General features: G+C 42.3%; 1 protein-coding gene across 1 annotated transcript; it reads left to right on the plus strand.

Moving 5' to 3' along the window:
- The first annotated feature begins 4915 nt into the window (after positions 1-4915).
- LOC121399750 (vomeronasal type-2 receptor 26-like) lies at positions 4916-22451 on the plus strand. The gene is made up of 4 exons (XM_041581310.1): positions 4916-5230; positions 6911-7663; positions 9115-9339; positions 20976-22451. The coding sequence occupies exons 1-4, from the start codon at positions 4916-4918 to the stop codon at positions 21894-21896; spliced, it is 2214 nt and encodes a 737-aa protein (XP_041437244.1). The 3' UTR covers positions 21897-22451.
- The last annotated feature ends 5409 nt before the right edge of the window (positions 22452-27860 follow it).

A 27860-nucleotide genomic window follows, 5' to 3' on the forward strand; every position in this document is an offset into this window, starting at 1 on the left:
CGTAAAAATATTCTCAGCGATAACATGCGGAAACTTAAAGTCAGATTTACCGCACTTTAGTAAACGGACTAGATATTAATTCTTCAGATTTCCTAACCATCATTATATAAGATGACTATATCACTATATGACATCACATGAATATGTGTAATCTCCAGTCTGGGACACAAGATTTTGTTTTCATGCTGCTGGGGGCATTTGTTTAAGCCCAAGCTTCCCAATGCTGAAAACAATTCCGCTATACGTACCCTTTAAAGGGATTCTGTCATGATTTTTATGATGTAGTTTTTATTCCTAAATGACAATGTTTACACTGCAAATAATTCTCTCTACAATATAAAATGTCGTTCCTGAACCAGCAAGTGTATTTAGTTGTAATATTGGTGTGTAGGTGCATCTCAGGTCATTTTGCCTGGTCATGTGATTTCAGAAAGAGCCAGCACTTTAGGATTAGTGATGGGCGAATTTATTCACCAGGCGCAAATTCGCGGCGAATTTGCGCGATTCGCCACCAGCGAATAAATTTGCGAAACGCCCGCGAAAATTCGCGGCAAAAATTCACCGGGGTCAAAAAATGTTTTTTTTTTGAAAAAACGGACGCCGGCGTCAAAAGACGGCGTCGGCGTCAAAAACAGCGCTGTTTCGCGAATTTTTCGACGTTTCGCGAATTTCGTGCAAAATTCACTAATTTTTCGGCAAAGTGAAACGGCGCAAATTCGCCCATCACTATTTAGGATGGAACTGCTTTCTGGCAGGCTGTTGTTTCTCCTACTCAATGTAACTGAATGTGTCTCAGTGGGACCTGGATTTTACTATTGAGTGTTGTTCTTAGATCTACCAGGCAGCTGTTATCTTGTGTTAGGGAGCTGTTATCTGGTTACCTTCCCATTGTTCTGTTGTTAGGCTGCTGGGGGGAAAGGGAGGGGGTGATATCACTCCAACTTGCAGTACAGCAGTAAAGAGTGACTGAAGTTTATCAGAGCACATGTCACATGACTGGGAAACTGACAATATATCTAGCTCCAGGTCAGATTTCAAAATTAAATATAAAAAAAGCTGTTTGCTCTTTTGAAAAACAGATTTCCCATGACAGTATCCCTTTATGGCCGGGGAAGGGTTTGTTACAGGTAGAGAGGGGGAAGCTGTGGGATTCTCTCCCTGATGTAGTTTAATTGGATGATAAATTAGATCACAAGGGGTTGGGTGCCTTTTTGCCAATAAGCCCTTTGTAACAAGTTGATCCAGGAACTGGTCCAACTGCAAATTGAAGTCTAGAAGGATATCATTCCCCCTCTGAGGCAAATTAGACAGGCTTGGGATTGAGCTTTTTGCCTTCTTCTGATCAGCTGGCAGTTAGACAGGTTGTATATAGACATAAAAAGTTGCACTCATTGGACATTTCTTTTTTTCATCCTAAATTTCTGTTACTATTACTGTATGTATCATGTTGGTTCTCAATAACAGTAACAAATTGTCTCTTCGACAGATTTGGATCCAGTTTGCAGTTATATTTCTAGCAATTCCGTTAGTAAAAGCTAGATGCCAACTAGAAGAAGTGCAGCACTCACTGTCATATTCAGAACCTGGAGACATCAATATCGGGGGCATTTTTCAGATAACGATATTGAAAGCAAAGCCCTCCTTGCAATTTAAACAGCTGGAAAATCTGGAATCTACTTTGTATGTACTAACCAACCACTGATAATTCTCTTCACTCTTGTTCCCCACAATTTTCCACTTTAACATCCATTATTTCAAATTGTGTTTGTCTAATGGGAATATTAAAGGTTGCTGAGATGTTTGGTGACTTCCTGTTTATACCAATTTACTGGGATTTGGAAAATATCCCACCAGGAACTAAAACCACAAACGCTTATGTATTGGATCAATGTTTTTATACCATTAGGGACCTCTATCAAGATCAGGCCCTGGTGAATAGTGAGGGCGAATCTGTCCTGCTTCGTTTTGCTGTAAAATTAGTAAAATGCATTGAATTCAATGGGTGTTTCTTCTGGTGACCTTTTTCAATATGTTGCAACTATTTTTGTGCACATTACATTGAAATCTAAGGGTTTTTTTGCAGCGAAACCTGGCAGAAAATTTCACCCATCACTACTGGTGAGGATTGAAACGGTGATCCAATTAATAAGCGTTTGTTGTTTAAGTTCAAAGGGTGCATCGGCATTTTATCCACATTTTGTATTATTATTCTGATTTGCACCCAGGCTTTTGCCCCCCAAGTGTTTCCTAAGCCTGCAATGATACGTCTACATTTCCTCATGTTTCTATGAATTTACTTCAGAAGGAAACTAAGCTAAACAAAGGGCCTATCAGCGACTAATAGTGGCCAGTAGGGTGCAAGTAGGAGAGGAAGGGGGGTAAGCAGGGGTTGAAACATGAACCACTAAACTGCCAGTTTGTGTATATTCCTTTAACAACCTACAGCTTGTGTGAGTGTCCCTTGTCTTTTACAATGGGTGTCAGGGTATTATGGTTTGGTGTCAACTCTACACATGAGATGACCTTCTCCTCCAAGAACAGATGTTCTTTCAGATTTATGACAGGTCCATGGGATCAATATCAATGTATAATACACAAAAGCCATGAATATCTTGTAAATTATATCCTTATAAACGGTGAGTTCTGATGTCATCAGTTATAAACGGTGAGTTCTGATGTCATTTCGGTCACATGACTCACTGAAATTTGTGTATTATAATAAATAAAGTACCCCCAGTTGCAAAATATGAGGATATTAGAAGTTACCTCGGAGTTCCATGACCTGTATAAAAACACTCGGCCTTCGGCCTCGTATTTTTATATGGTCATGGAACTCCTCGGTAACTTATAATATAGTGAATAAAGTACCCCCTCTTGTAAAATATAAGGATATTAGAAGTTACCGAGGAGTTTCATGACCATATAAAAACACGAGGCTGAAGGCCGAGTGTTTTTATACAGGTCATGGAACTCCGAGGTAACTTCTAATATCCTCATATTTTACAACTGGGGGTACTTTATTTATTATAATACACACGTTTCAGTGAGTCATGTGACAGAAATGACATCAGAACTCACTGTTTATAACTGATGACATCAGAACTCACCGTTTATAAGGATATAATTTACAGGATATTCATGGCTTTTGTGTATTATATCCTTATATTTTACAAGAGGGGATACTTTATTCACTGTATATTATAGTGTTGCTTATAACCCACCCCTTACTCACATCACGGCGGTGTATTTCGATATATATTTAGTTTAGTTATATTTTATAATGAATGTCACCTTTATGCTCAGGACATAATTGGTGGGAGGGAACATGAATTTTCTTGATACTGAACTTTTGGCACCAACTGTTGGTTTTAAATGTCCATTGTTTTTCACTGTAGGGGGTCTTCCTGATAAAGACTCGTAAGCCAAAAATTTGATTCAGCACTTTTTAATTTTTTTGCAAAATAACTGTGAGTGCTGCACTTTGTTTTGTTCATTTATTCTACAGCACCTAGGCATTTATTGTCACTTTCCCATGTGCACCCACCTTGGGCTATAATATATATATATATATATATATATATATATATATATATATAGATATAGATATAGATATAGATATATATATAGTGAATAAAGTACCCCCTTTTGTAAAATATGAGGATATTATAAGTTACCGAGGAGTTTCATGACCATATAAAAACACGAGGCCGAAGGCCGAGTGTTTTTATACAGGTCATGGAACTCCGAGGTAACTTATAATATCCTCATATTTTACAACTGGGGGTACTTTATTAATTATAATACACAAATTTTAGTGAGTCATGTGACAGAAATTACATCACTACTCACCGTTTATAACTGATGACATCACTACTCACCGTTTATAAGGATATAATTTACAGGATATTCATGGCTTTTATGTATTATATATATATATATATATATATATATATAAAATATATATATATATATATATATATATATATATATATATATATATATATACACGTATATTGTATATACACACATAAATGGGGCAGATTTATCAAGGGTCGAATTTCAAAGTTAAAAATATCAATATCAAATTCGAACTTTTTTTCATCGAATTTGGCTATTCTGCGGTCGAAGTAAGATCAAACGATTAAATCCTTTGAATCTAACGATTCGATCGATTTTATCGAACAATTTTTACTTTGACTTCAAAAACTTAGAAAAATGCTGTAGAAGGTCCCCATAGGCTAACATAGCACTTCGGCAGGTTTAATTTGAAGTCAAAGTTTTTTTTAAAGAGACAGTACTTTGATTATCGAATGGTCGAATATTCAAACTATTTTTACTTCGAATCGAATTCGAAGTAAATTCAAAGTCGTAGTATCCTATTCGATGGTCGAAGTATCCAAAAATTACTTTGAATTTAGAATTTTTTTACTTCGAAAATTCCCTCTAATTCACTTCGACCCTTGATAAATCTGCCCCATACTGTATATCTGCCATCGCAGCTCCCCCCAGCAGTCCATTCTCCAGCCTCACTGTGAAGAACTTAACCGAAAGCTTTAGTTCAGCTTTAAGCGAAAGTTCTGTCCCTCAAGTCTAAAGGGGGGCTCTTATGCATGATTCTCTTTATGGGAAAAAGATCCCCCACTATCTGTCTATAATGTCCTCTAATGTACTTGTACAGAGTAATCATGTTCTCCAGAGAAACAACTTGACAATCTCCCTCATAATTTAACTCTTATTTCTGGCTCAATTATGTTTATAAATACATAGCACCCCAGGATTTAGATCCTTATTTATCACCAATGTCCCCAAATTTACATTTTTACAAACTTCAAGCAACAGAGTTAACAGTAGCCCCTGGCACATACTCCAGAATAAAGTAGCACAGTGAGGTACTCAGCAGCACTGTATGGTCACCATGAGCACCCTGTTATATTACAGGACATCCTGGAGGTTATTGCGCCACCTGAGAGCCTTTTTATTTGCTGTTAATGAAATCAACCAAAATCCCAACCTTTTGCCAAATATCACTCTGGGCTTCCAGATCCATGATTCTTTCTATGCTGAGGATCTGAGCATGGAGAGTGCACTGAGAATACTATCAGGAACCAGATATATGATCCCCAATTATAACTGCCACAAGAGGGGAGAGCTGGCTGCCATTGTTGGACACCTTCTGTCGTCTCCGTCTCTAAGTATCAGCACTATAATCAGTAACTACAGAATTCCACAGGTAAATAAATCATGGTTGGTTCCTTATTAAGGTTCCAAAGGTGTTTTAAAGTGAGAGTTTTAAGATTATGGAATTCTCTCCCTGAAGCGGCTGTACAGACAAATACAAGTCAAAAGGCAACATCATGAACAAACTGTAAAGTTATTTGTTTTCTTATTTTCATTAAAGATGCCGATTTCATAAAATGTAAATATTAGGCAGAATGCAGGAAGAATTTTTTACACTGACCCTTTAACACAAAGAACACGTGATAAACGGACTGTCGTGGAATTGCAGAGAACAAGGCAGAGAACCTCTGCAAATATAAATTATCTGTTTAAAAACCGTTCCAAAGATGCCAGTGATCCCCAACCAGTGATTTGCGAGCAACTGGTTACTCCCCAACCCCTTGGAAGCTGCTCTATGTGGCCTCAAAGCAGGCACTTATTTTTGAGTTCCTGAGAGCATTTCATGACACACTGCTCTCAGTTCTGGCCTTACAAATGATGAGGGTTAAAGAGTTAAAAGAGAAGTAAATCCCTTTGTAGGGATGTGAAAATCTTAGACACCCTTACACTTTACAGACAGGCACATCCCTAGTAATATGGACACCTCAGTGGGTCCTTATGGGGACCTTGTGCTTATGTAACCCCTGCAGTTCACACAGTGTACACTAGATGGCACTGTGCCAGAGTATAAAAGGTTTAGGAACCATGTGCTCTGGGTCCATTGCTTTAGCCCAACTAAGCAGGCTGGAAGGGAATGGGTAGTGTCGACCCTAGGTGCCTTGGCCCTAGTAATTAGACAGCTATACTCAATTATAGATCACTCTAGGAGTGATAGAGAGGTTATTTAGTTGAGCAACTCAAGGCTCCGCCGAGGAGATTAGAGGGATTAAGATCCCAGGGTAATACTGACCCAGAGTAAGGAACCAAGTGTTGAGATAGGGATGTCAGGAGTTCCCCTAGTCTGCCACTTGAAGATATCCTGAAAACTGGGCAATACCCATCACATGCTGTCAACTTACTCTCTGCTGTATATTCCCTAGCCTGTGGGGATTCAGCCTATACGTGCTGTGAGTATACGCTTCCTTTATGCTGCTGTGTATGTTCTAAACTCCATTGTGGATCAATGTGCTAAATGATCTATGTGCTATTGTTCAATAAATACTGTTCTTTGCTCAACTGTTAAAGAACTACTGGCGCCCATCATTGTGCTATCGTACCCGGTTACAGTTACACTACACCCTGCTTCCACCGCGTTGCCAGGGCTTACCCCTGAGAAAGAGAGCTCATCTGTGGTCTCAGCCCACAAAGGAAAGTAGCTAAAACTGCCCTAGCACAAGTCAGTTTATTATAGCGCTACACCTTATTAAAAAAACCCTACCCCCCTACCCTACATAGACCCCCTTCCCTCCTCCCCACAGCCTAGCTGCTACCCCGGGCAAATGTACCTAACTTTTTACTTACTTTACTTTACTTTTGCTGTGAACTCCGATGCCGTGAATCTGCACCGAGGGGTAAGTAAAAAGCTAGGGACATTTGCCTGGGGTAGCAACTAAGCTGGGGGGAAGGAGGGAGGGGGGTCTATGTAGGGTAGGTTGTAGGGTTTTTTTAATAAGGGGTTTACTTCTCCTTTAATTTCTATGATTTGTTTCACTGCCTAATCCATTATATTAAAAACTCTCTGTGTTCCAAGCAGATCAGCTATGGGGCCATGGACCCTTCCTTTTCCAACAGGAACCAGTTTCCCTCTTTCTTCCGTACGGTTCCCAACCAGTTGTCCCACCACCAGGCCATCATAGAGCTTCTCAAGCACTTCGGCTGGGTTTGGGTTGGCATTGTGGCCTCCACTGATGACAGCAATGTAAAGTCCAGTAGCCTTCTGAGGGAGCAGCTCATCAGCAATGGAATTTGTGTGGAATTTCATGAAATGTTTTCAGTTCTGGATAAAAAGCAAACCAAGAGCACAAATGTTGTCATCAAGAACTCAACTGCAACTGTTATCATTTTATACTGTAATACGGGCTATTTTCTCCAGTTAATGCTCGGTGAACACTGGGAAGAAATAAGGGGGAAAGTCTTTGTTACTTCTGTTTCTTTAACACTTCATCTGGATAACACCTTTAATTTAAAGTATCTCTATCCGCTCAATGGCTCACTGCTGTTTGTAGTGAGAAGAGGACACATTTATGGGATGAAAGATCTCATGGATTATGTTCATGGCAGTGAGCCAGAAACCAGTGACTTAGAGGAAATGTTATTTCTTCTTCCGAGTGATGATGAAGGAAATGAATTAGAAAGGATTGAACCAGAAGCTTTCCGTCTCACCTACAGTGTCTATATAGCTGTATATGCCGTGGCGCATGCGTTACATAATATGATCTCCAAGGCGCAGACTCAACCAAGGGTCCTTTCCACTGACCAACTGCTCAGACATTTCCATCCTTGGCAGGTAGGCTAATACAGAGTCGTTTTGATCTTCGTGTTCTTTCTTTACTTGAAGGAGAAATGTATCCCTCTCTTTTAGCCAAATAATCTAGAATTGTATTTACAGCGTGTTCTGCCTATTATTTTAATTGAAAAACATTCACATTATCCATTATAAAACACTAAAGAACCATTAAGATAACAAATTACATAGTTACATCATTTCCCACTTCTACCACCCATTCTGCCGGCCTTTTAGTTGGATAATTTGCTCCTTCTTCACCCCAGCTAGTTCCTGCCTTAGGTTTAAAGATAAGAAAGTTATACTGGAGGGGGCAGTACACAAGGACTGATCATTTATTAACTATCTTCTCTGCCTCTCATACATGCATTTATTGTAAAGAAAAGCAAGCAGGGTGCATTGTGGGTAAGAACAATGCTTTGAATTTAAGGCATCGCCATTTCAGGCTCCATTTATTGTTCACATTCTTTTATGGAGGGTAAAATTCTGTTTTTTATTGTTTTTCAACAAGAGAGGTAATGCGAGAGCACTTCCCTTAGCTGACTTGCCCTTGTGATATAGATAGGGGCAAATTCACTAAGCGCCGAACACTAGCGTTAATTCGCTAGCGTTTGGCATTTTCGTTACTGCGCAAATTCACTAACGAACGCTGGCGTAGTTTCGCTAGTGTTACTACTTCGCACCCTTACGCCTGGCGAATTTTCACTAGCGACGTAACTACGCAAATTCACTAACGCGCGCAGTGTACTGAACGCTACCTTTTACGCTAGACTTCCTTCGCCGCCTCAGACCAGGCGAAGCGCAATAGAGTAGATAGGGATTACTTCAAAAAAAGTCAAAATTTTTTCTAAGTCCCAAAAAACGCTGGCGTGTTTTCTATATTATGGGTGATAGGCTGAAAAAGATCGAAAATTTTTTTGGGGCTCCCCTCCTTCCCCCCTACATTTCCTAACTCATGGCAACTTACCTAGACAGTGGGCACATGTGTAGGGCAAAATAAATTTTTTATTTGATGTTTTGAAGGTTTTCTAGGCATTTGTAGAGCTGATATGTATTCCTCAATTGAAATTTGAATTTGGCGCCGTATGCAAATTAGCCTTCGCTAGCGTAACTTCGCTTCACTTAGCGAATCAACGCTAGCGCAACTTCGCAACCTTACGCTACCCCTGTGCGCAACTTTGGATTTTAGTGAATTTGCGTAGCGCTGGCGAAACTACGCTTGGCGAAGTGCGGCGAAGCGCGGCGAAGTTGCGCCTGGTGCAACTACGAATGTTAGTGAATTTGCCCCACAGACTTTAAAGAAAAGCTTAATTGACTTTTTAGAAACGCTCAAACTTTCACCAACTGGTTTCTACCTACAGTATCAGATCAAAGAGGCTATGCAATTTTTCAGAAATATAAATTTGTAAATAAATACAGATTATATTCAGTCTTGCTGTTTGATTACATTGCAGATGATCCCACATCTAAATAAAGTACAATTTCCAACACAGAGCAATGGGAACTTTTCCTTCTCTGACAAAGGAGAAATGCCCGGAGAGTTTAATATCCTAAACTGGATTGTGTACCCAGATGGGGAGTTCAGAATAGTAGAAGTTGGCGGCTATAGGTCCATGTCCGATTCTGCCCAGTTCCAGATTAATGATAGTGCTATAATGTGGGGGAGGCCATATACAGAGGTAGGATGTTTAACATACATTCTGTGTCTGAGTAAAATGAACATTCAGAAATTACTGAAACTTCCACAAGGACTTAAAGTTAAAAAAAATGAACTTACATTGCAGCACAGAGGATCAGCAGCCTATCACAGGAATGATCCAGACCTTCAATGTTGCCCCCAGCAGATCCCCATCTTGGATGTTGTTAGGCCATCTTGTGTGTGTCAGTGGCACTGCACATGCTCAGTGAGCCCTGGGCTGCTAGTGCCACAGGGATGCTAATTGATCAATTTTCATGCAGACTGCATTATGCTTCTGTCTGGGAAAATTCTGTTGTTTCTTGAGGTGAAAGATAAAGTTTATCAGAGACAAGCTTCGTGGGTTCTGAACTCACAAATGGGGGAATGTAATATTTTCACTAGTGCCAGAAACTTGCACAAAGACACTCACAAAGAGCGTTAGCGACCATGTTTGCGTCCTTTTGCTTGAGAACAGAATCCAACCAAGTCAGGGGGCTCACAGGGGACTATACAGAATAGTATTCTCTCTCTCACTGCCATGTAATGTACATTGCCAATTAGTTGTGTATCATGTTATACAGTGAAACCCCAATTTTACATCCACCGATTTTAAGTTTTCCATCAGTTTACATTGTTCTGTTGTGGCCCAACCTATATATTATGCAAAACACATTTCCCTGATTTTACATTCTCCCTATTTTTACATGATTTTATTCTGGTCCATTTAAATACGTAACATGGGGGTCCTGCTGTAATATGATACACATATACACTTTATATATATAATGTAAATTGCAAGTTGCCCCCTAGGCTCAGATAAGTGCCAGTAGCATATTCAGAGACACCAATCTTCCCTGCAGGGCTTATTTACTCACACAAGTGCAAGATACTTGTACATACACACACACTTTTTATTACAGTTTTATTTGCTGGTTCAGCCCATCTCAGACTGAGTGCTAGCTCCTGTGATCATAAAAGTGCACCAATTCCTCTGGAGTTTAATCTATGTAGGAAAGCTGTGTACACTTGAAATGGTCAAACTATCTTTCATGTGACATCACCACTACTCAATTAATTGCATCTATAGTTAAATTTAACAAATGCTTCTCTTCGGAGGACTGGAGAGTTCAACACTTTAAACTAATCCATCTAGGATATGGGAAGCTTTATCATTCTTATAAAGGCTTAGGTCAATTATCATTCTGTCCCAAATGTAAGCAGGAAAATGTGAACCTTTTTCATTAATTTTGGAGCTGTCCTCGCATTTCAGTAATCTGACAAAAATTAAGAGATTTTATCATCTTAAAATCAACCTAGTGTTATCTCCAGTCTCTGCCCTTTTACACATTGGCCCTCCCTCCTTTACTTTGAATAAACATTGTCAGAGGCGTAACTACAGAGGAAGCAGACCCTGCGGCTGCAGGGGGGCCCAGGAGATACAGGGGGCCCCATGAGGCTCTCATTGATGAGCAATTTGAACATATATTGGTAAAATAGGACAAACACTGGATATGTTGGGGGCCCTAAAATTAATTTGCTGTGGGGCCCAGCAACATCTAGTTACGTCACTGAACATTGTAATTCTAACCCCAAGCTGATTTCTAACTTAATTCTACGCTTTATGGCGGCTACTAAGAAGACCATATTTTGGTTCTGGATTTTGGATTCTCCCCCCTCCACAAAAGAAATCATAGCACAATTAAACCAGCTATGTTGGCAAGAGGCCATTAAAATTAAATCAGAGGAACCACACTTCAAGCTCAGGTTTACTGATATTTGGTCTCTTTATTTTGATCAAATAGATTCTGAACATAAATCTAAAATTTTGGAGCTACTAAAATTTTAACTAACTCAATTTTAGGTAACTCAATTTTAGGGGTATTAGAAAAGTGTCATCACAAAACTTTCTTGAATTGTAAATCCACCATGCGAGATTTAATGTTAAGTGGTTTGGTTATATACTATTTTTCCTGGTGTTTTTGTTTTTCCTGGCTCATTTTCCTTATGCCTAATAGTTTTCATATATAATTTTTGTATATTCTTGAACTGTAAACTGCATGGTATATGATCATATGTAATTTCATAATTTTAGATATGCTGTCACGGCCGGCACCCAATACCAGAACTAGAGCCAAGCACCGTGGTCAGAGCTCTCTTCACCAGTATGTGTGACCACTTTTGGGCTTCGGGAAGGCCCTCCGCCTACTGGGGTGCCACCTGGACTTATGAGTGGGCAAGGCTAGAGTTCTGGCAGGCAATGGGGCACGGCAGGTATCTAGAGTCTTTTGGGCGAGGATCACGGTTACAGGCAAGGATGAGGCAGAGAGGATAGTCAGACAGGCTGGGTCGAGGCAGGCAGATAGCAAGGATCGTCAGGCAGGCAAGGGTCAAAAACCGGGTATCAAGCAGAAGGGGTACAGGCAATAGAGTAGTCGGGTATCAGGCACAGGTCAGGATTCAGATGGGAGCGTCGTCAGGAAACAGGCAGAGGTCAAAAACCGGATAACAAGCAGAATAAACACGAACAAACAGCACAAGGCTTCAGGAAAAACCACAGGATAAATCCTATCACGGGCAACCAGCAGTACCAATGAATGGGCTTAAATACCGTTTGAAATTCGCGCCATTGCGCGCTGACGTCATTACGCCAGCGCGCCTGCGCCTTTAAATAATGCGCATGCGCGCCGCGTGCGCACTAGGACCCGGAAGCCGACGGAGAAGGAGCGCGGCGGCGTGGCAGCCGTCCACGCCGCCGCGACTCAGGTAAATTTCTTACATTACCCCCCTCTCTAGGGGGGGCCACTGGACCCCCAGGCTTCCAGGAAACTTAATGTGAAATTGGCCTCCTGAGGCGGTCAGCCTTGATGTCATCAACTGAGACCCAGGAGTTCTCCTCAGGACCAAATCCCTTCCATCTAGTGAGGTACTGGAGTTTGTTACGTACCAAACGGAATCAAGGAACTCCTGGATCTCAAATTCAGGCTGACCGTCAACTTGCACTGGAGGAGGAACAGAAACAAGGCGGGTGTTAGAAGCAGGTTTTAGTAGCGAGACATGAAAGGAATCAGAAATTTTGAAATTAACAGGTAACTTAAGACGAACAGAAGAAGGGTTGATAACAGAAGTGATGGGATATGGACCAATGAAACGGGGACCCAATTTTAGGGAAGGAACTTTCAATTTAATGTTCTTGGTGGAGAGCCACACCAAGTCTCCCACCTTATATTGGGGTGCCTCCCTGCGTTTCCTATCGGCAGCCCTCTTCTGAGAGGATGTAGCCATCTTAAGAGAGTTGTGAACTTGTGACCAGACTTTAGAAAACTGTTCGACAGAGGAGTTGGCAGATGGAACAGAGGAACCAAACCCTGAAAAAGAAAATGCCTTGGGTGCAACCCATTAACAACAAAAAACGGAGACTCCCCAGTGGAGGAGTGAGAAGCATTATTGTAGGCAAATTCTGCCCAGGGTAACAATTCTGCCCCAAGAAGACTGATTCTCAGAGACATAAACACCTTAGAAATTGTTCTAAGGTCTGATTTACCCTTTCAGTTTGCCCATTGGTTTTGTGGTGATAAGCAGTAGAAAAAGAAAGATTAATCCCCACTAAAGAGCAAAATGCTCGCCAAAACTTGGAGACAAACTGAACCCCTCTGTCAGAAACAATATTAACAGGAAAACCATGTAACTTGAATATGTGCTGAATAAAAAGCTCAGATAAGGTTTTAGCGGAAGGGAGATGTGGAAGTGCGATAAAATGACCCATTTTGCTAAATCTGTCCACGACCACCCAAATTACTGTTTTCCCCTGGGACGATGGTAATTCCACTATAAAATCCATCGAAAGATGGGTCCACGGTCTCTCAGGAATAGGCAGGGTAATGAGTAATCCTGGGACAAATTTTTAGAAGATTTAGAGCGTTGGCAAACAGGGCAAGAGTCTACAAACGATTTTACATCTTGCTTGAAAGTTGGCCACCACACACTTCTGGACAACAAAGATGTAGTTTTACTTACACCGGGGTGTCCTGCCATTTTGGAATCATGAACCTCTCTTAACACCTGTTCTCTGAGATTTTCAGGAACAAAAAGCCTCCCCTCAGGAGTGTTGGAGGGAGCATCAGTTTGAACAGAGGACAATAAGGAAGAGAGGTCAGATTCCAATGTGGCTACAATACATTCACTTGGATAATAGAAGGATTATCATCTAAGTCAGAACAGACTGAGTCGAAGCTCCTAGAGAGAGCATCTGCCTTGATGTTCTTTGTACCAGGGTCTAAAGGTTAAAGAAAAATCAAACCTGGTGAAGAACAGAGCCCACCTAGCCTGTCTAGGGTTTAATCGCTTAGCTGACTCAATATAGAGCAAATTCTTATGGTCAGTATAGACCGTAATCTGGTGTTTAGCCCCCTCCAGTAGGTGCCGCCATTCCTCAAAGGCCCACTTGACTGCCAACAATTCACGATTCCCTATATCATAGTTTACCTCAGCAGGCAGGAACTTCCTAGAGAAGAACGCACAGGGATGCAATTTGTTGGTAGTCGGGTGCCTTTGGGAAAGAACCGCCCCTGCTCCTACCTCAGAAGCATCTACCTCCACAATGAAAGGTAAAGCAGTATCAGGATGGCGTAGAATTGGGGCGGAACTGAATTCCCTCTTGAGGGTTTCAAAAGCTTGAATAGCTTCAGGGGCCACATGCTGGGATCAGCACCTTTTTTGGTTAAATTAGTGATGGGCGCCACTATGACAGAAAAGTTTTTGATGAATTGCCTGTAATAATTTGCGAACCCCAAGAATCTCTGGGTTGCACGCAGTGAAAGGGGTTGAGTCCAATCCAGGGACAGCTCTCACCTTGCCCGGATCCATTTCAAGACCCTTAAAAGAAATGTTGAACCCCAGAAATTGGACAGAGGTTACCTCGAATGTGCATTTCTCTAGCTTAGCATACAGACAATTCACCCTTAACCTACGTAATACCATACAGACATGAATGCGATGTTCGCAAAGGTTGCAGAAAAAATTAGTATGTCGTCAAGATAAACCACAACATATACCCCCAACAGGTCCCGGAAGATGTCATTGACAAATTCCTGAAACACTGCTGGGGCGTTACATAGACCAAAGGGCATTACGAGGTACTCATAGTGGCCATCCCTGGTATTGAAAGCAGTTTTCCACTCGTCCCCCTCCCTGATCCGTATGAGATTGTAAACTCCCCTCAGGTCTAATTTGGAGAAGATTTTAGCATCCTTGACCTGGTCAAACAATTCAGAGATAAGGGGTAAGGGATAGCGGTTTTTCACAGTGATCTTGTTCAAGCCCCTATAATCAATACAGGGGCGTAAACCACCGTCTTTCTTACCTACAAAGAAAAACCCTGCCCCCGCAGGGGAACTGGAAGGCCTAATAAAACCCTCTAGCAAGGTTCTCTTGAATATACTCTCTCATTGCTTGGGCCTCAGGCAATGAAAGGGGAAAGGTTCTGCCTCCGAGGGGGAGATGATCCCGGAAGCAGATCAATAGGGCAGTCATACTGCCGATGTGGGGGGTAGTGTCTCAGCTGCCTTTTTGGAAAATACGTCAGAATAGGCAGTGTAGGCAGATGGTAACCCCTCAAGGATGGTATTACCCACTACAGATGGAGTACACACCCCACTACAACCAGAACCCCACTGAATAACCTCCCTAGAAACCCAATCTATCAGAGGGTTATGCCTCTGGAGCCAGGGTAAACCCAGAATGAGAGGACAGGAAGCTCCCTCAATGAGGTACAAAAGCTATTTCTTCAGAATGCAGATTACTTATACACAAGGACAGGTTGATGGTCTTTTGGGAAACCACCCCAGACCCCAAGGGTCTTTTGTCTACAGCAAGGATTCTCATGGGGCGGATTAAGGGCAACCAGTGGAATTTTGAATTTTGCAGCAAAAGCCGCGTCCAAGAAATTACCCTCTGCCCCAGAATCAACGAAAGCCGACACTTTGATAGTGCCTGTAGGCCAGGTCAATTTAACTGGTAATAGAAACCTTGGAGGCAGATTGGGGAGAGGAAACGCCTGCACCCAAATGGAGCTCCCCTTCTCCATTTAGGCTTGGGCGTTTCCCGGCCTCTTGGTGCATTGATTGAGAAAGTGACCCTTCTCCCCACAATAAATGCACAGCCCAAGGGACCGCCTGCGTGCCTTTCCTCAGGAGTAAGGTGTGAGATGCCTAGCTGCATAGGCTCCTCCTGAGGTTGAGACACAGAGGGGTTGACAACTTAGCACTATGCACATGTTTAAACCCAACAGAAGTATCCTGTTCATCCCTATTCTCCCTTGTCTCCTATCTATCTGGATGGCCAAAGACATAAGGTCATCCAGACTGGAAGATAGGGATAGTTAACAAGGCTGTCTTTGACAGATTTGGCCAGACCAATGCGAAACTGACTCCGTAGAGCCGTATCATTCCACCCCATTTCCACCGCCCACCTACGAAACTCAGTACAATAAGTTTCCACCTCCCGTTTACCTTGGCGTAATTTACGAATCGCGGAGTCGGCCAAAGAGGCGCGATCCGGGTCATCGTATAGAATAGCCATAGAACGGAAGAACTGGTCTAAAGAAAAACGGGCAGGATCGGTGGCTGGCAGTCTAAGTGCCCAGATTTGGGGGTCACCCACTAATAGGGTCATAACGAATCTGACCTTTTCCTCATCAGAGGGAAAAGAATGGGGGGAAAAAGCTGAGGTACAGCTTGCAGGCTTCTTGAAAAACAAAAAACTGGGTTCTGTCCCCACCGAACTTGGCAGGAAATGCGATCTTGGGTTCCTGGGGTCTGGATGTAGAACCCCTATCTGGCGGGGAACCCACAGAGGATGTAGGAACAGAACTAGCTGACTGCTGCGAGGGTCCCAGCTGGCGGGTTAGATTATGGAACCCCTGGAGCAGATAATTTTGCTTTTGCTCCTGGTCCTCCATTCGTGCAGCAAAGTAGTAAGCAACAGATCAGTGGATGTTGGGAGAGGAGCAGCAGCAGCAGCAGCTTCAATGTGATCGTCGTCCTCCATGGCCCGTGATAATGTCACGGCCGGCACCCAATACCAGAACTAGAGCCAAGCACCGTGGTCAGAGCTCTCTTCACCAGTATGTGTGACCACTTTTGGGCTTCGGGAAGGCCCTCCGCCTACTGGGGTGCCACCTGGACTTATGAGTGGGCAAGGCTAGAGTTCTGGCAGGCAATGGGGCACGGCAAGTATCTAGAGTCTTTTGGGCCGAGGATCACGGTTACAGGCAAGGATGAGGCCAGAAAGGATAGTCAGACAGGCTGGGTCGAGGCAGGCAGATAGCAAGGATCGTCAGCAGGCAAGGGTCAAAACCGGGTATCAAGCAGAAGGGGTACAGGCAATAGAGTAGTCGGGTATCAGGCACAGGTCAGGATTCAGATGGGAGCGTCGTCAGGAAACAGGCAGAGGTCAAAAACCGGATAACTAGCAGAATAAACACGAACAAACAGCACAAGGCTTCAGGAAAAACCACAGGATAAATCCTATCACGGGCAACCAGCAGTACCAATGAATGGGCTTAAATACCGTTTGAAATTCGCGCCATTGCGCGCTGACGTCATTACGCCAGCGCGCCTGCGCCTTTAAATAATGCGCATGCGCGCCGCTGCGCGCACTAGGACCCGGAAAGCCGACGGAGAAGGAGCGCGGCGGCGTGGCGGCCGTCCACGCCGCCGCGACTCAGGTAAAATTTCTTACATATGCTTTGTTAAAAAGTAAATCTTTCATGCTTTGGAAAACCCAATAAAAAAGCCCCACAGTCTGGTGAAAACTCACCTTTTTGCCGGCTTCTTGCGACTTGTGCGCTATGGCCCTGCCCCTTTGACATCATGACCCTCCCCTTTTGACATCACGGCCCACCTTTTTGTTTCCGCCCCTCCATCGGCCGGAGGAAATTTTTTTAAAAGGTGGCAACCCTACTTATGTGGCAGTTGCTGAGAAGGACTCCCTTTGGTTTTCCGTGCGCTGAGAAGAGCACACTTTGTTCTTCAGAGCCCTGACAAGGACCCCCTTTCCTTCCGCACCCTAAAGAGAGCGCGATTTTCTGCCACTGGGGTTCCCTACTAAGTTTCCCACACACAAACTCTGGGAGTATGTACACTTTACTTGTAGTCTGCTGATTCTATCTCCCAGCAGCACTTTCTCTCTCCCAGCAGCACTTTCTCTCTCCCAGCAGCACTTCCTTTCTCCCTCTTCCTTCCTGTCAGCTCACAGAGGGTGGGCCTCCTCCCCCTGCTTGCATAGAAACAATACAGAGGAGAGACAAGTGTACACAGCTCTCCTACATCTATAAATGAGCAAATCATTGTGAAGGCTTCTATAGTTAAAGCACTTTCAGAGCTTCGGTATAATTCCATGATCCGTTCACATCTGGAACAGAATTGGGTTGGAACGTACAGGGCAGTCAGCAGCCTCCTGGCTTTTTCTTACTTGTGGTGCAGGTTTTCCCAGTGGCCACTATTCACAGGTATAAACTTTCTGGTTGGAAGAGGAAACAGCACCACTCCTTTATAAAATAAAAATGCCTTTATTGGAACCCTTTAGGGCATTACAGCAACGTTTCGGGTCACACCTGACCTTTGTCAAGCTTGCCAAGGGTCTGGTGTGACCCGAAACTATAAAGGAGTGGAGCTGTTTCATCTTGCAACAGGGATAGGATGGGGCATGAACTATAAGTGTCATTATAACAATTGGAAGTGATGTTGTTTTTCCAGCCCCCTAAAAGGTTTCTTGAGGCAACATATATGATCTCTAATCACAATTTGTTCATCTGAATTGCAGTAGATTTTATAGTTTATGAGTGAAAAACCCATTACCCAAGTGTGTGTTGTGCCCAACAGACTCCCCGCTCTGTCTGCAGTAACAGCTGCCTCCCCGGCTCCAGGAAAATTAAACGGGAAGGACAACCCCTGTGTTGTTATGATTGTATTCCTTGTCAGGAGGGAGAAATCTCTAATCAAACTGGTTGGTCCAACTTTGTATATAAAGATACTGACTAATACATGTCTATGGGGCAAATTCACTAAGATCCGAAGCTGCGCCAGCGACAGCTTCGCCGCACTTCGACAGGCGTAGTTTCACCAGCTCTATGCAAATTCACTAATGCGTTCAGGGAGGCGAACGGTAATGAAGTTGTGCTAGCGTTAATTCATCAAGCAAAGCGAAATTACGCTAGCGATGCCTAATTTGCATACTGCGCCAAGTTAAAGTACAATGGACGTATATGTAGCAGCAAATACATTACACTACACAAGCCTGGAAAACCTTCATAAAATAAAATAAAGTTGTTATTTTGCCCTATACATGTGCCCACTGTATAGTTTATGTGCCATATGTTAGGAAATGTAGGGGAGAAGGAGGAAAAATGTACGATCTTTTTCAGCCTATCACCCTTCAACTTTTTTTGAAGCAATCCCTATCTACTCTATTGTACTTCACCTCATCATCATCATCATTTATTTATATAGCGCTGTCAAGATACGCAGTGCTTTACTGCAGTTATAGCAAACAGGGAATAAATGGTGGATAACAGACAAGGATTACAGAGTACAATAGGGTTTACAAACTAAAAGGTTAGGGTACAATTGAGACATTTGGATTGTATAAACACTTTGTCATTTTTGATACAGCAATGATTAATTAAGGTACATCGAATAGGCCTCTTTAAACAGATGGGTCTTTAAGGAGTGCTTGAAAGTTTGGAAGGAAGGAGAAAGTCTGACAGCTGGAGGCAGAGAGTTCCAGAGAAAAGCAGAAGCCCGAGAGAAGTCTTGTAGACGAGAATGGGCAGAAGTGATCAGAGGAGAAGTGAGGCGAAGATCAGAAGCAGAGCGTAGGTTTCGTGAAGGAGTGTATTTGGAGATTAGAGATGAAATATAGGGAGGGGTTTCATTATTAAGGGCCTTGAATGTGAGTGTAAGTAATTTGAATTTGATTCTAGAGGAGATTGGGAGCCAGTGAAGGGACATGTATATGGGAGCAGCAGATGTTGAGCGGTAAGATAGATGAATGAGTCTAGCGGCCGCGTCTAGAATAGATTGGAGTTGTGAAAGGTGACTTGTTGGAATACCTGTGAGGAGTAAGTTACAGTAATCAAGGTGGGAGATGATGAGAGACTGAATCAGTGTTTTAGTTGATTCTGAACTGAGATATGGTCGTATTCGAGCAATGTTGCGCAGTTGAAAACGGCAAGATTTTGCAAGTGTTTGAATGTGTGGTGAAAAAGACAGATGAGAGTCTAAGATAACTCCTAGGCAGTGTGCCTGTGTGGTGGAATGAAAGGTGGTGTTGTTTACGGTGAGTGATATCTGAGGGACAGGGGAAGATCTTGGAGGAAATATAATGAGTTCTGTTTTAGAAAGGTTCACCTGGTCTGAGGTGGCAAAAGCAAGTCTGGCGCAAGAGGTAACGTTCTGTAAAATGCGCAAGTTAGTGAATTAGCGTAGTTACGTCCCTTCGCCATAGCACAACTTCGTCTGGCGTAAGGGTGCGCGAAGCAGCGGTAGAGTAGGTCCACTTCGCTAGTGAATTTACTCCATCGGCCGTTACTAAATTGTGAATTAACGTCATGCTGGCGAATTTGCGATATCGTTAGGTGCTTCTCGCTTTAGTGAATTTGCCCCTATGTAGGTATCATTCATCCAGATCATGATACAATATCTAGCAGTGATTAGTCTTTCATCCAATATCTTGTGGCTCCTGTTCAAAAAAGGTTCCACCACTTATCAGTGTGGCTTCTTCAACTCAAGAGTTCAACTCCAGTTGATGAGTGCTGACACATTTTCAAGACAGTTGAAATAGAATAACATTTTCTTCCATGTAAAATATAAACACTGAGCAACTTGAAATTGATGGAACCAACTCCATTCCAATGTTAATTTAAAAATGTATAAGCCCTGCAAAACTTTCCTTATGTGTTTTGTATCTTTGCCCACAAAAAGTGCCACAGGGGGAAGAAACAAGAAAGGCAAAGATGTCATTTCTTAACTTCTTTACTTTAAATCTGTGGCCCCCCAACCAGTGGCTTGTGAGCAAAATGTTGCTAACCAACCCCTTGGATGTTACTCCCAGTGACCTCAAAGTAGGTGCTTAATTTTCAATTCCTGGCATGGAAACAAGTTCTGCTTGCATAAAACCCAGGTTTTTGGCCAATCAGAGCCTCATGTAGGCTGCCAATCCACATAGGGGCTACCAAATAGCCAATCGTATGCTTTATTTGGCACCCCAGGAACTTTTTTCATGGTTGTGGTGCTCTACAACTCTTTTTAAATTTGAATGTGATTCACAAGTAAAAAAAAGGGACCCCTGATCTAAGTACAGCTGGGTTGAAATAGCTGAAGTTCCAAAATAGTGTGACTTTCCTTAGAAAATCCTTATTTTTCTCCAACATCATTCTTCTTGTCACTCATAGTCTATAACCATGGAAACAAGAACAGATTCGAGGAACAGCATGTGGGTTATAGTCAGAGTAAGAGAAACTTGCCATGAAAGAGTACAGGAAAAGGGAAAGTGAGTCGTAACAGGCACTGGGATTCTGGTCAAGTAAATGCTTTAAAGGCGGCGGATATTGCCATACTAAATTCCATATTTTAATGATTTTCTTTCTTTACAGACACAGATAATTGTGTGAAATGTCGAGAAGACCAATGGTCCAACGAGAGAAGAGACAGTTGTTTGCAAAGGTTGGTTGAATTTCTTTCCTACCAAGACCCCATGGGCACAGGTTTGGGTGTGACCTCCATTGGCCTTTCTTCTTGTGCATTAACAATACTGGGATGTTTCATTAAATGCCATGCAATGCCTGTTGTTAGATCCAATAATACAAATATAAGCTACATCCTCCTGGCCTCTCTGTGTCTCTCTTTCCTCTCATGTCTGCTCTTTATAGGCCAACCCAAACCTGTCACATGCATGGTCAGACAAGCTGCCTTTGGGTTGACCTTCTCCATTGCTGAATCCTCTATACTGGCTAAAGCAGTCACAGTTGCCATTGCATTCAGAGCCATATCACCGGACAGCCAGCTGAGAAGGTGGGTTGGAGCCAGACTGCCCATCTATATAGTCATTACTTGCTCAGTTGGACAGGCATTTGTTTGCTTAGCATGGATGGTCCTCTCTCCACCATTACCAGACTACGACATCCAATCAGAGAAAGGAAAGATGATCCTTATCTGCAATGAGGGATCAGCTCTTCTACTTTATGTGGAGATTTCCTACCTGGGAATTTTGGCTCTTTTGAGCTTCATTTTTGCATTTCTCGTGAGGAACTTGCCTGACCGTTTCAACGAGGCCAAATACATCACTTTCAGCATGTTGCTGTTCCTCAGTGTCTGGGTCTCTTTCATTCCCTCCTACCTGAGCACCAAAGGAAAATACATGGTGGCCGTGGAGATATTTGCCATCCTGGCATCCAGCGCAGGGTTACTGGGTTGTATATTTATACCAAAAATGTGTATTATTTTACTGAAGAGAGACCTCAACTCTAAAGCACATGTCACAGGAATGGATAATAATCTTTAGTTACACAAGTTTTAAAAACTAGTTATAATGTGGCCTAAAAGTTTCAACATGACCCCAGTCTTAAGTAGTCAGAGGTCTCATGTCATTATATTTCAAGGTTTTAAAAAAACTCTCACTTTTAACCGAACAGAGATTGCTACTCCATTTATCGCAAAAAAAAAAAATTGAGCTCCCAACTACACTGTCCCATCCCTGGTTAGTTCTACACTCACTCTCATCTGATTCGTTTAGGATGTAATAGAACAGCCATTTGCAATGTGGAAATACAATAATGGGCCCAGGCTGTTACTATTAAAGATTTTATTTTAAGGGTTTTTTTTTTAACATCAGAACACTTAAGACACAGATGTGCAGTTCTGACTGGTTGGATGCATCTTTGTGTGCCTCCTGCTATTTAATATATGGACATTATAAGTCCTTGAGGAGTTGACCATGTCCAAGTAGGTAGTGCGAAGTTTGATATTTATACAAGTCATGGAACTCTTTGGGAACTTTGATTATCCTCATTATATAATGATCCCAATATAGGGGCAGATTTATCTTGGATTATCTGTAGGGATGCACTGAATCCACTATTTTGGATTCGGCCGAACCCCCGAATCCTTTGCGAAAGATTCAGCCAAATACCAAACCAAATCCGAATCCTAATTTGCATATTCAAATTAGTGGTGGAAAGGGGAAAAACATTTTACTTCCTTGTTTTGTGACAAAAAGTCACATGATTTCCCTCGATTTCCCACACGATTCCGTTCAGCCAGGCAGATGGATTCGGCCGAATCCAAATCCTGCTGAAAAAGGCAGAATCCTGTCTGAATCCTGGATTTGGTGCATCCCTAATTATTTGACAGAAACAGTAAAATATAATGGAAAATATATAGATACTAACAGGCCCGGACTGGGATTCACAATAGGCCCTGGCATTTCAAGTACACAGAGGCCCAAGCAGCCCCCCACCAGCCCAATAAATAGTGACTGTCTATGGAAACTTACAGCAGCTCCTCTGGCATTTGCCAGAACCGACAGATTGCCAGTCCGGGCCTGGATACTAGAAAGGAAGAACATGGCGTTGGAGATAAAGGAATATAAATCTTTATGGGATACATACAAAGTCATCTGTTGTTTTTGCATAGTTAAAAAATATAATCCTATGCAACTTCCCAATAAAACATTATTCCACATATTCAATGGTTGTAAAGATGTTTCTAAACATTATTTCTATGAAAATGTTAATGCTGATGTAGTGATATAGATACTTAGGGGCAAATTCACTAAGATGCGAAGTTGCGCCAGGCGCAACTTCGCCGCACTTCGCCGCACTTCGCCAGGCGTAGTTTCGCCAGCGCTTCGCAAATTCACTAAAATCCGAAGTTGCGCACAGGGGTAGCGTAAGGTTGCGGAGTTGCGCTAGCGTTGTTTCGCTATATAAAGCGAAGTTGCGCTAGCGAAGGCTAATTTGCATACGGCGCGAAATTCAAATTTCAATGGAGGAACACGTATCTGCACTACAAATGCCTAGAAAACCTTCAAATCAGCAAATAAAAATTGTATTTTGCCCTACACATGTGCCCACTGTCTAGGGGAGCCCCAAAAATTTTTCGATCTTTTTCAGCCTATCAGCCATCATGTAGAAAACACGCCAGCATTTTTTTGGGACTTAGAAAAAATTTTGACTTTTTTTTAAACAATCCCTATCTACTCTATTGCGCTTCGCCAGGTCTGAGGTGGGCGAAGGAAGTCTAGCGTAAAAGGTAGCGTTCAGTACACTGCGCAGTTAGTGAATTTGCGTAGTTTCGTCGCTAGCGAAGATTCGCCTGGCGTAAGGTTGCGAAGTAACACTAGCGAAACTACGCCAGCGTTCGTTAGTGAATTTGCGCAGTAGCGAAAATGCCAAACGTTAGCGAATTAACGCTAGCGTTCGGCGCTTCGCGCCTTAGTTAATTTGCCCCTTAGGGCTTATTATTTCAGCTGCTCCCATGGGCTCATACACAAGTTCAGTTTTGGTTACATAAATGTGTACTGACAAACAGAGTCTCTTGTAGGCTGCTAGTCCACATAGGGGCTACCAAGTAGCCAATCACAACTCATATTTGGCATCCATAAGAACTATTCACATGTTATGTTGCTCACCAACTTCTTTTTCAAGTTTGGGAACGTCAACTCGATAATGTTGAGTTTTTGAAGCATCAATTCGGAAAAAAAACCTGAACGATTCGAAGTGACGCATGATTATGCAGCAATGTTTTTTCTCGCAGACTTTTTCCAGAAGAAGTATTGATAAATGAGTTACATTTGTGGATAGAAGTTAGGTCGACTTTGTTTTATAAAAAAAAATGAGATGTATTTTTAGTAAATACCCCCCTAAAAGTCGAGTTTCTTTAGACTGGACTCTAGACTCTACTAGATACTGTATATCATGAATAGATGAATGAGAATCCCCAGACTTACGGAAATGACAATAATTACCCCACAGGGCACAGGGGACACTTTGTCACAGTAGAGATGGTTAACTACTTACATTCCTTCCTTCCCCTACATCCATTAACAGACCTGGAGGAAAGGTGACTTCTGATAAGTTGTTTCAAGAGTCAGATCAAGAGATAAACACTTTCAATATGAATTACATTAATTAACCCTTCAAGCGCCAGCAGAGTTTTACATTTAATCATTTCCACTCAGTGCCAGACTTTTTTTTTTTTTTTAAAACATTTTAGTTTACCTGGGAAACTATACAAAAACTGAGAAATCACTAGCATTCTTTCATGAAATAGGGATATATAGCAGAAAAATAAGAGAAAATTTAAATTCATACTTACCGGAATTTTCTTTTCCTGGTTACTATGGGCAGCCTTTACACTAAGGGTTTTACCCCGCCTCCTTAGCCAATAGGACAGGTTCTCTTCAAATCCCTCCAATAAAAAACAGTCCTTTAACCCTATATACCCCTCCTACTCCCTCTTAACTCTGTCTTTTGTCCGAGCCTTTTGTTTTTGGGAGGGTTAGTGTAAAGGCTGCCCATAGTAACCAGGAAAAGAAAATTCCGGTAAGTATGAATTTAAATTTTCTCTTTTCCCTGGTCACTATGGCAGCCTTCACACTAAGGGTGATATACCTGAGCTATTCGTAAGGGAGGGATAAAAACAACATAACAACACAAACTTCTATACTGCTGAAATAAATGTTTTATTCACATACTGATTCTAGAATTTTTAAAGCAACATTCGCTTTTTGGGTAGACCGCACATCTAAATGATAGTGCTTTAAAAAAGTATTTGCAGAACTCCAAGATGCTGCTTTGCATACTTCTTTGATCGGTACTTCTGCCTGAAAAGCCCATGAAGCACTGATTGCCCTGGTAGAGTGTGCCTTTACCCCTTTTGGAGCCCGAATTCCGGCTTCTTGGTATGCCTTGTTAATACAGTTCACTATCCACCTACTTATTGTTGTAGTGGAAGCTCCTTGACCCTTTCTGTTTCCAGACGGGATTATTAACAATCTTTTAGACTTTCTCCAAGTCTTTGTTCTTTCCAAATAAATCGATAGACATCTCACTACGTCTAAGTTATGCCACTCTCTTTCTTGCTCTGAGGTTGGCTCTGGAAAGAACGCTGGTAAAACGATTTCCTTATTTAAATGCTGGTCGTTTACCACTTTTGGCAGAAATTCTGGTACTGTTCTCATCAATACCTTATCTGCTTGAACCACTGTGTATGGCTCTTCTGACGAAAAAGCTTGCAAGTCACTCACCCTTCTTGCTGAAGTGACCGCTATTAAGAAGGTTGTTTTTATTGTTAATAACATCTCTGAAATCGTTTCCATCGGTTCAAACGGCTCTATTGCTAATTTAATCAGAGGTAAATTCCATGATGCCGAAAACTTCTTGACTGGTGGTCTTAAATGTAGCACCCCTGTCAAGAACTTCATTATTTTTGAATCCTTTGCCCATTGTTTTTCTGTTAGTACTGAAATGGCTGAGGTTTGTAACTTCAAAGTTCTTGCACTGAGGTTCTTGTCAAACCCTGCTTGTAGGAAATCCAACACATCAGCTACTGCTACTTTATCAGGAGTAACTCCTCTTTCAAGTAGCCACGGTAAAAATATCTTCCACACTCTTTGATAAGTCTTATTTGTAGACGGCTTTCTAGCCGCTAACATTGTCATAATTACTGCTTCTGAAAGTCCTTCTTTTCTTAGCCTTCCCCTTTCAATCTCCAAACCTTCAGAGATAATTCCTGGGGGCAGGGGTGCCTTATTGGCCCCTGCATTAGAAGGTCCTTCCTCCACGGAAGAGACCATGGCTTGTCCTTCGTCATTGATATCAACAACGGATACCAGACCCTCCTCGGCCAATCTGGAATTATTGCTATAACATTGGCCCCTTCCCTCTTTATCTTCTTGAGCACTCTTGAAATTAAGGGGTACGGAGGAAAAATGTACAGCAGACCCTGACTCCAGTCCTGTAACAGAGCATCCATCGCTACCGCTTGGCCACACTCCGTCCTCGAATAAAACTGACACAGTTTCCGATTCTTCACCGTCGCCATTAGATCCACTACTGGCTGACCCCACTTTTGTACTATCTGAAAAAATACTTCTTGGTTCAATTCCCATTCGTGCTTGTTGAAACTTGTGCGACTCAAAAAGTCCGCCACTTGATTCTGTTTCCCTGGAATGTATAGTGCTGACAAGTCCTGTAGATGTGTTTCCGCCCAACTCATAATTGGACTTAGTTCTTTCAACAAATTCTGGTTGCGAGTTCCTCGTTGTTTCTTTATATACATGACCGCCGCCAAATTGTCTATTCTCACCATCAAGGAAGTTCCCTCTATTTGGTGTGACAACTGTTGAATTGCTCTTCCAACAGCTCTTAATTCCAAAATGTTGGACGACAGATCCTGCTCCTCTCTCTTCCATCTCCCCTGGAGGTATGTATGATCCACATGCGCTCCCCAACCCCACGGGCTGGAGTCTGTCGTTAGTATTGTCCACTGTCTTTCGCTCAGAGATCTCCCTTTGGTCAGATTTTCTTCTGCTAGCCACCACCTCATCTCTTCCTGAACTTGAGCTGTAATCATTAAACTCTGATTCCATGACTGATTCGATTTCTTCCACTGCTGAATGAAACTTTGCTGTAACGGCCTGACATGCCACCTGGCCCACTTGACCATTGGGACTGATGAATTTAACAGTCCCAGAATACTGGCTATTTCCCTTGCTGTCATTATTTCTGTCTGTAGTAAATGTGATATCACATTCTTTATCTTGGCCTTCTTCTCTTCCGGCAATGTTACCAGATTCTGTTGCGTCAGAAACCTCGCCCCCAGATATATCAAATCTTGTGCTGGTACGAGGTGACTCTTCTTCATATTGATCTCCCATCCATGTTCTTGCAACATTCTCACTACAACACCTCTGTGTGTCTCCAATGTGTCTGGATCTTTTGCCCTCAAAAGAATGTCGTCTAAATAATGATAGATCAAAATTCCTCTTTTCCTGATCTCTGCTATCAAGGCTTGCAGCACTTTTGTGAACACGCGGGGAGATGTTGCTAATCCAAATGGTAGGCATGTAAATTGGAAATGCTTGTCTTCTTGCACAGTAAATCGAAGAAATCTTTGATGTGACACTGCCACTGGAATGTGGAAATATGCGTCTTTCAAATCCAGGGACAGCATCCAATCCCCTGGTTGAATCTCTGCAATAATGGTTTGAATCGATTCCATTCTGAATTTTCTTATTCTTAAATAAGCATTTATTGGCCTCAAGTCCAACACTGGCCTCAAATCTCCTGTCTTCTTCTCTAAAAGGAACATTGCTGAATAAAATCCTTTCCTTTTGAACTCCTCTGGGACTGGGACAATGGCTCCATCTCTGAGCAACTGTTTTACATAGTTGTGCATGACTTCTCTCTTTTCTCTTTGAAGTGGTACTTCGGACCTTACAAAAACATTGTTCTCTGGTATTTTT

This window comes from Xenopus laevis, chromosome 2L (assembly GCF_017654675.1).
Source record: "Xenopus laevis strain J_2021 chromosome 2L, Xenopus_laevis_v10.1, whole genome shotgun sequence".
NCBI lineage: Eukaryota > Metazoa > Chordata > Amphibia > Anura > Pipidae > Xenopus > Xenopus laevis.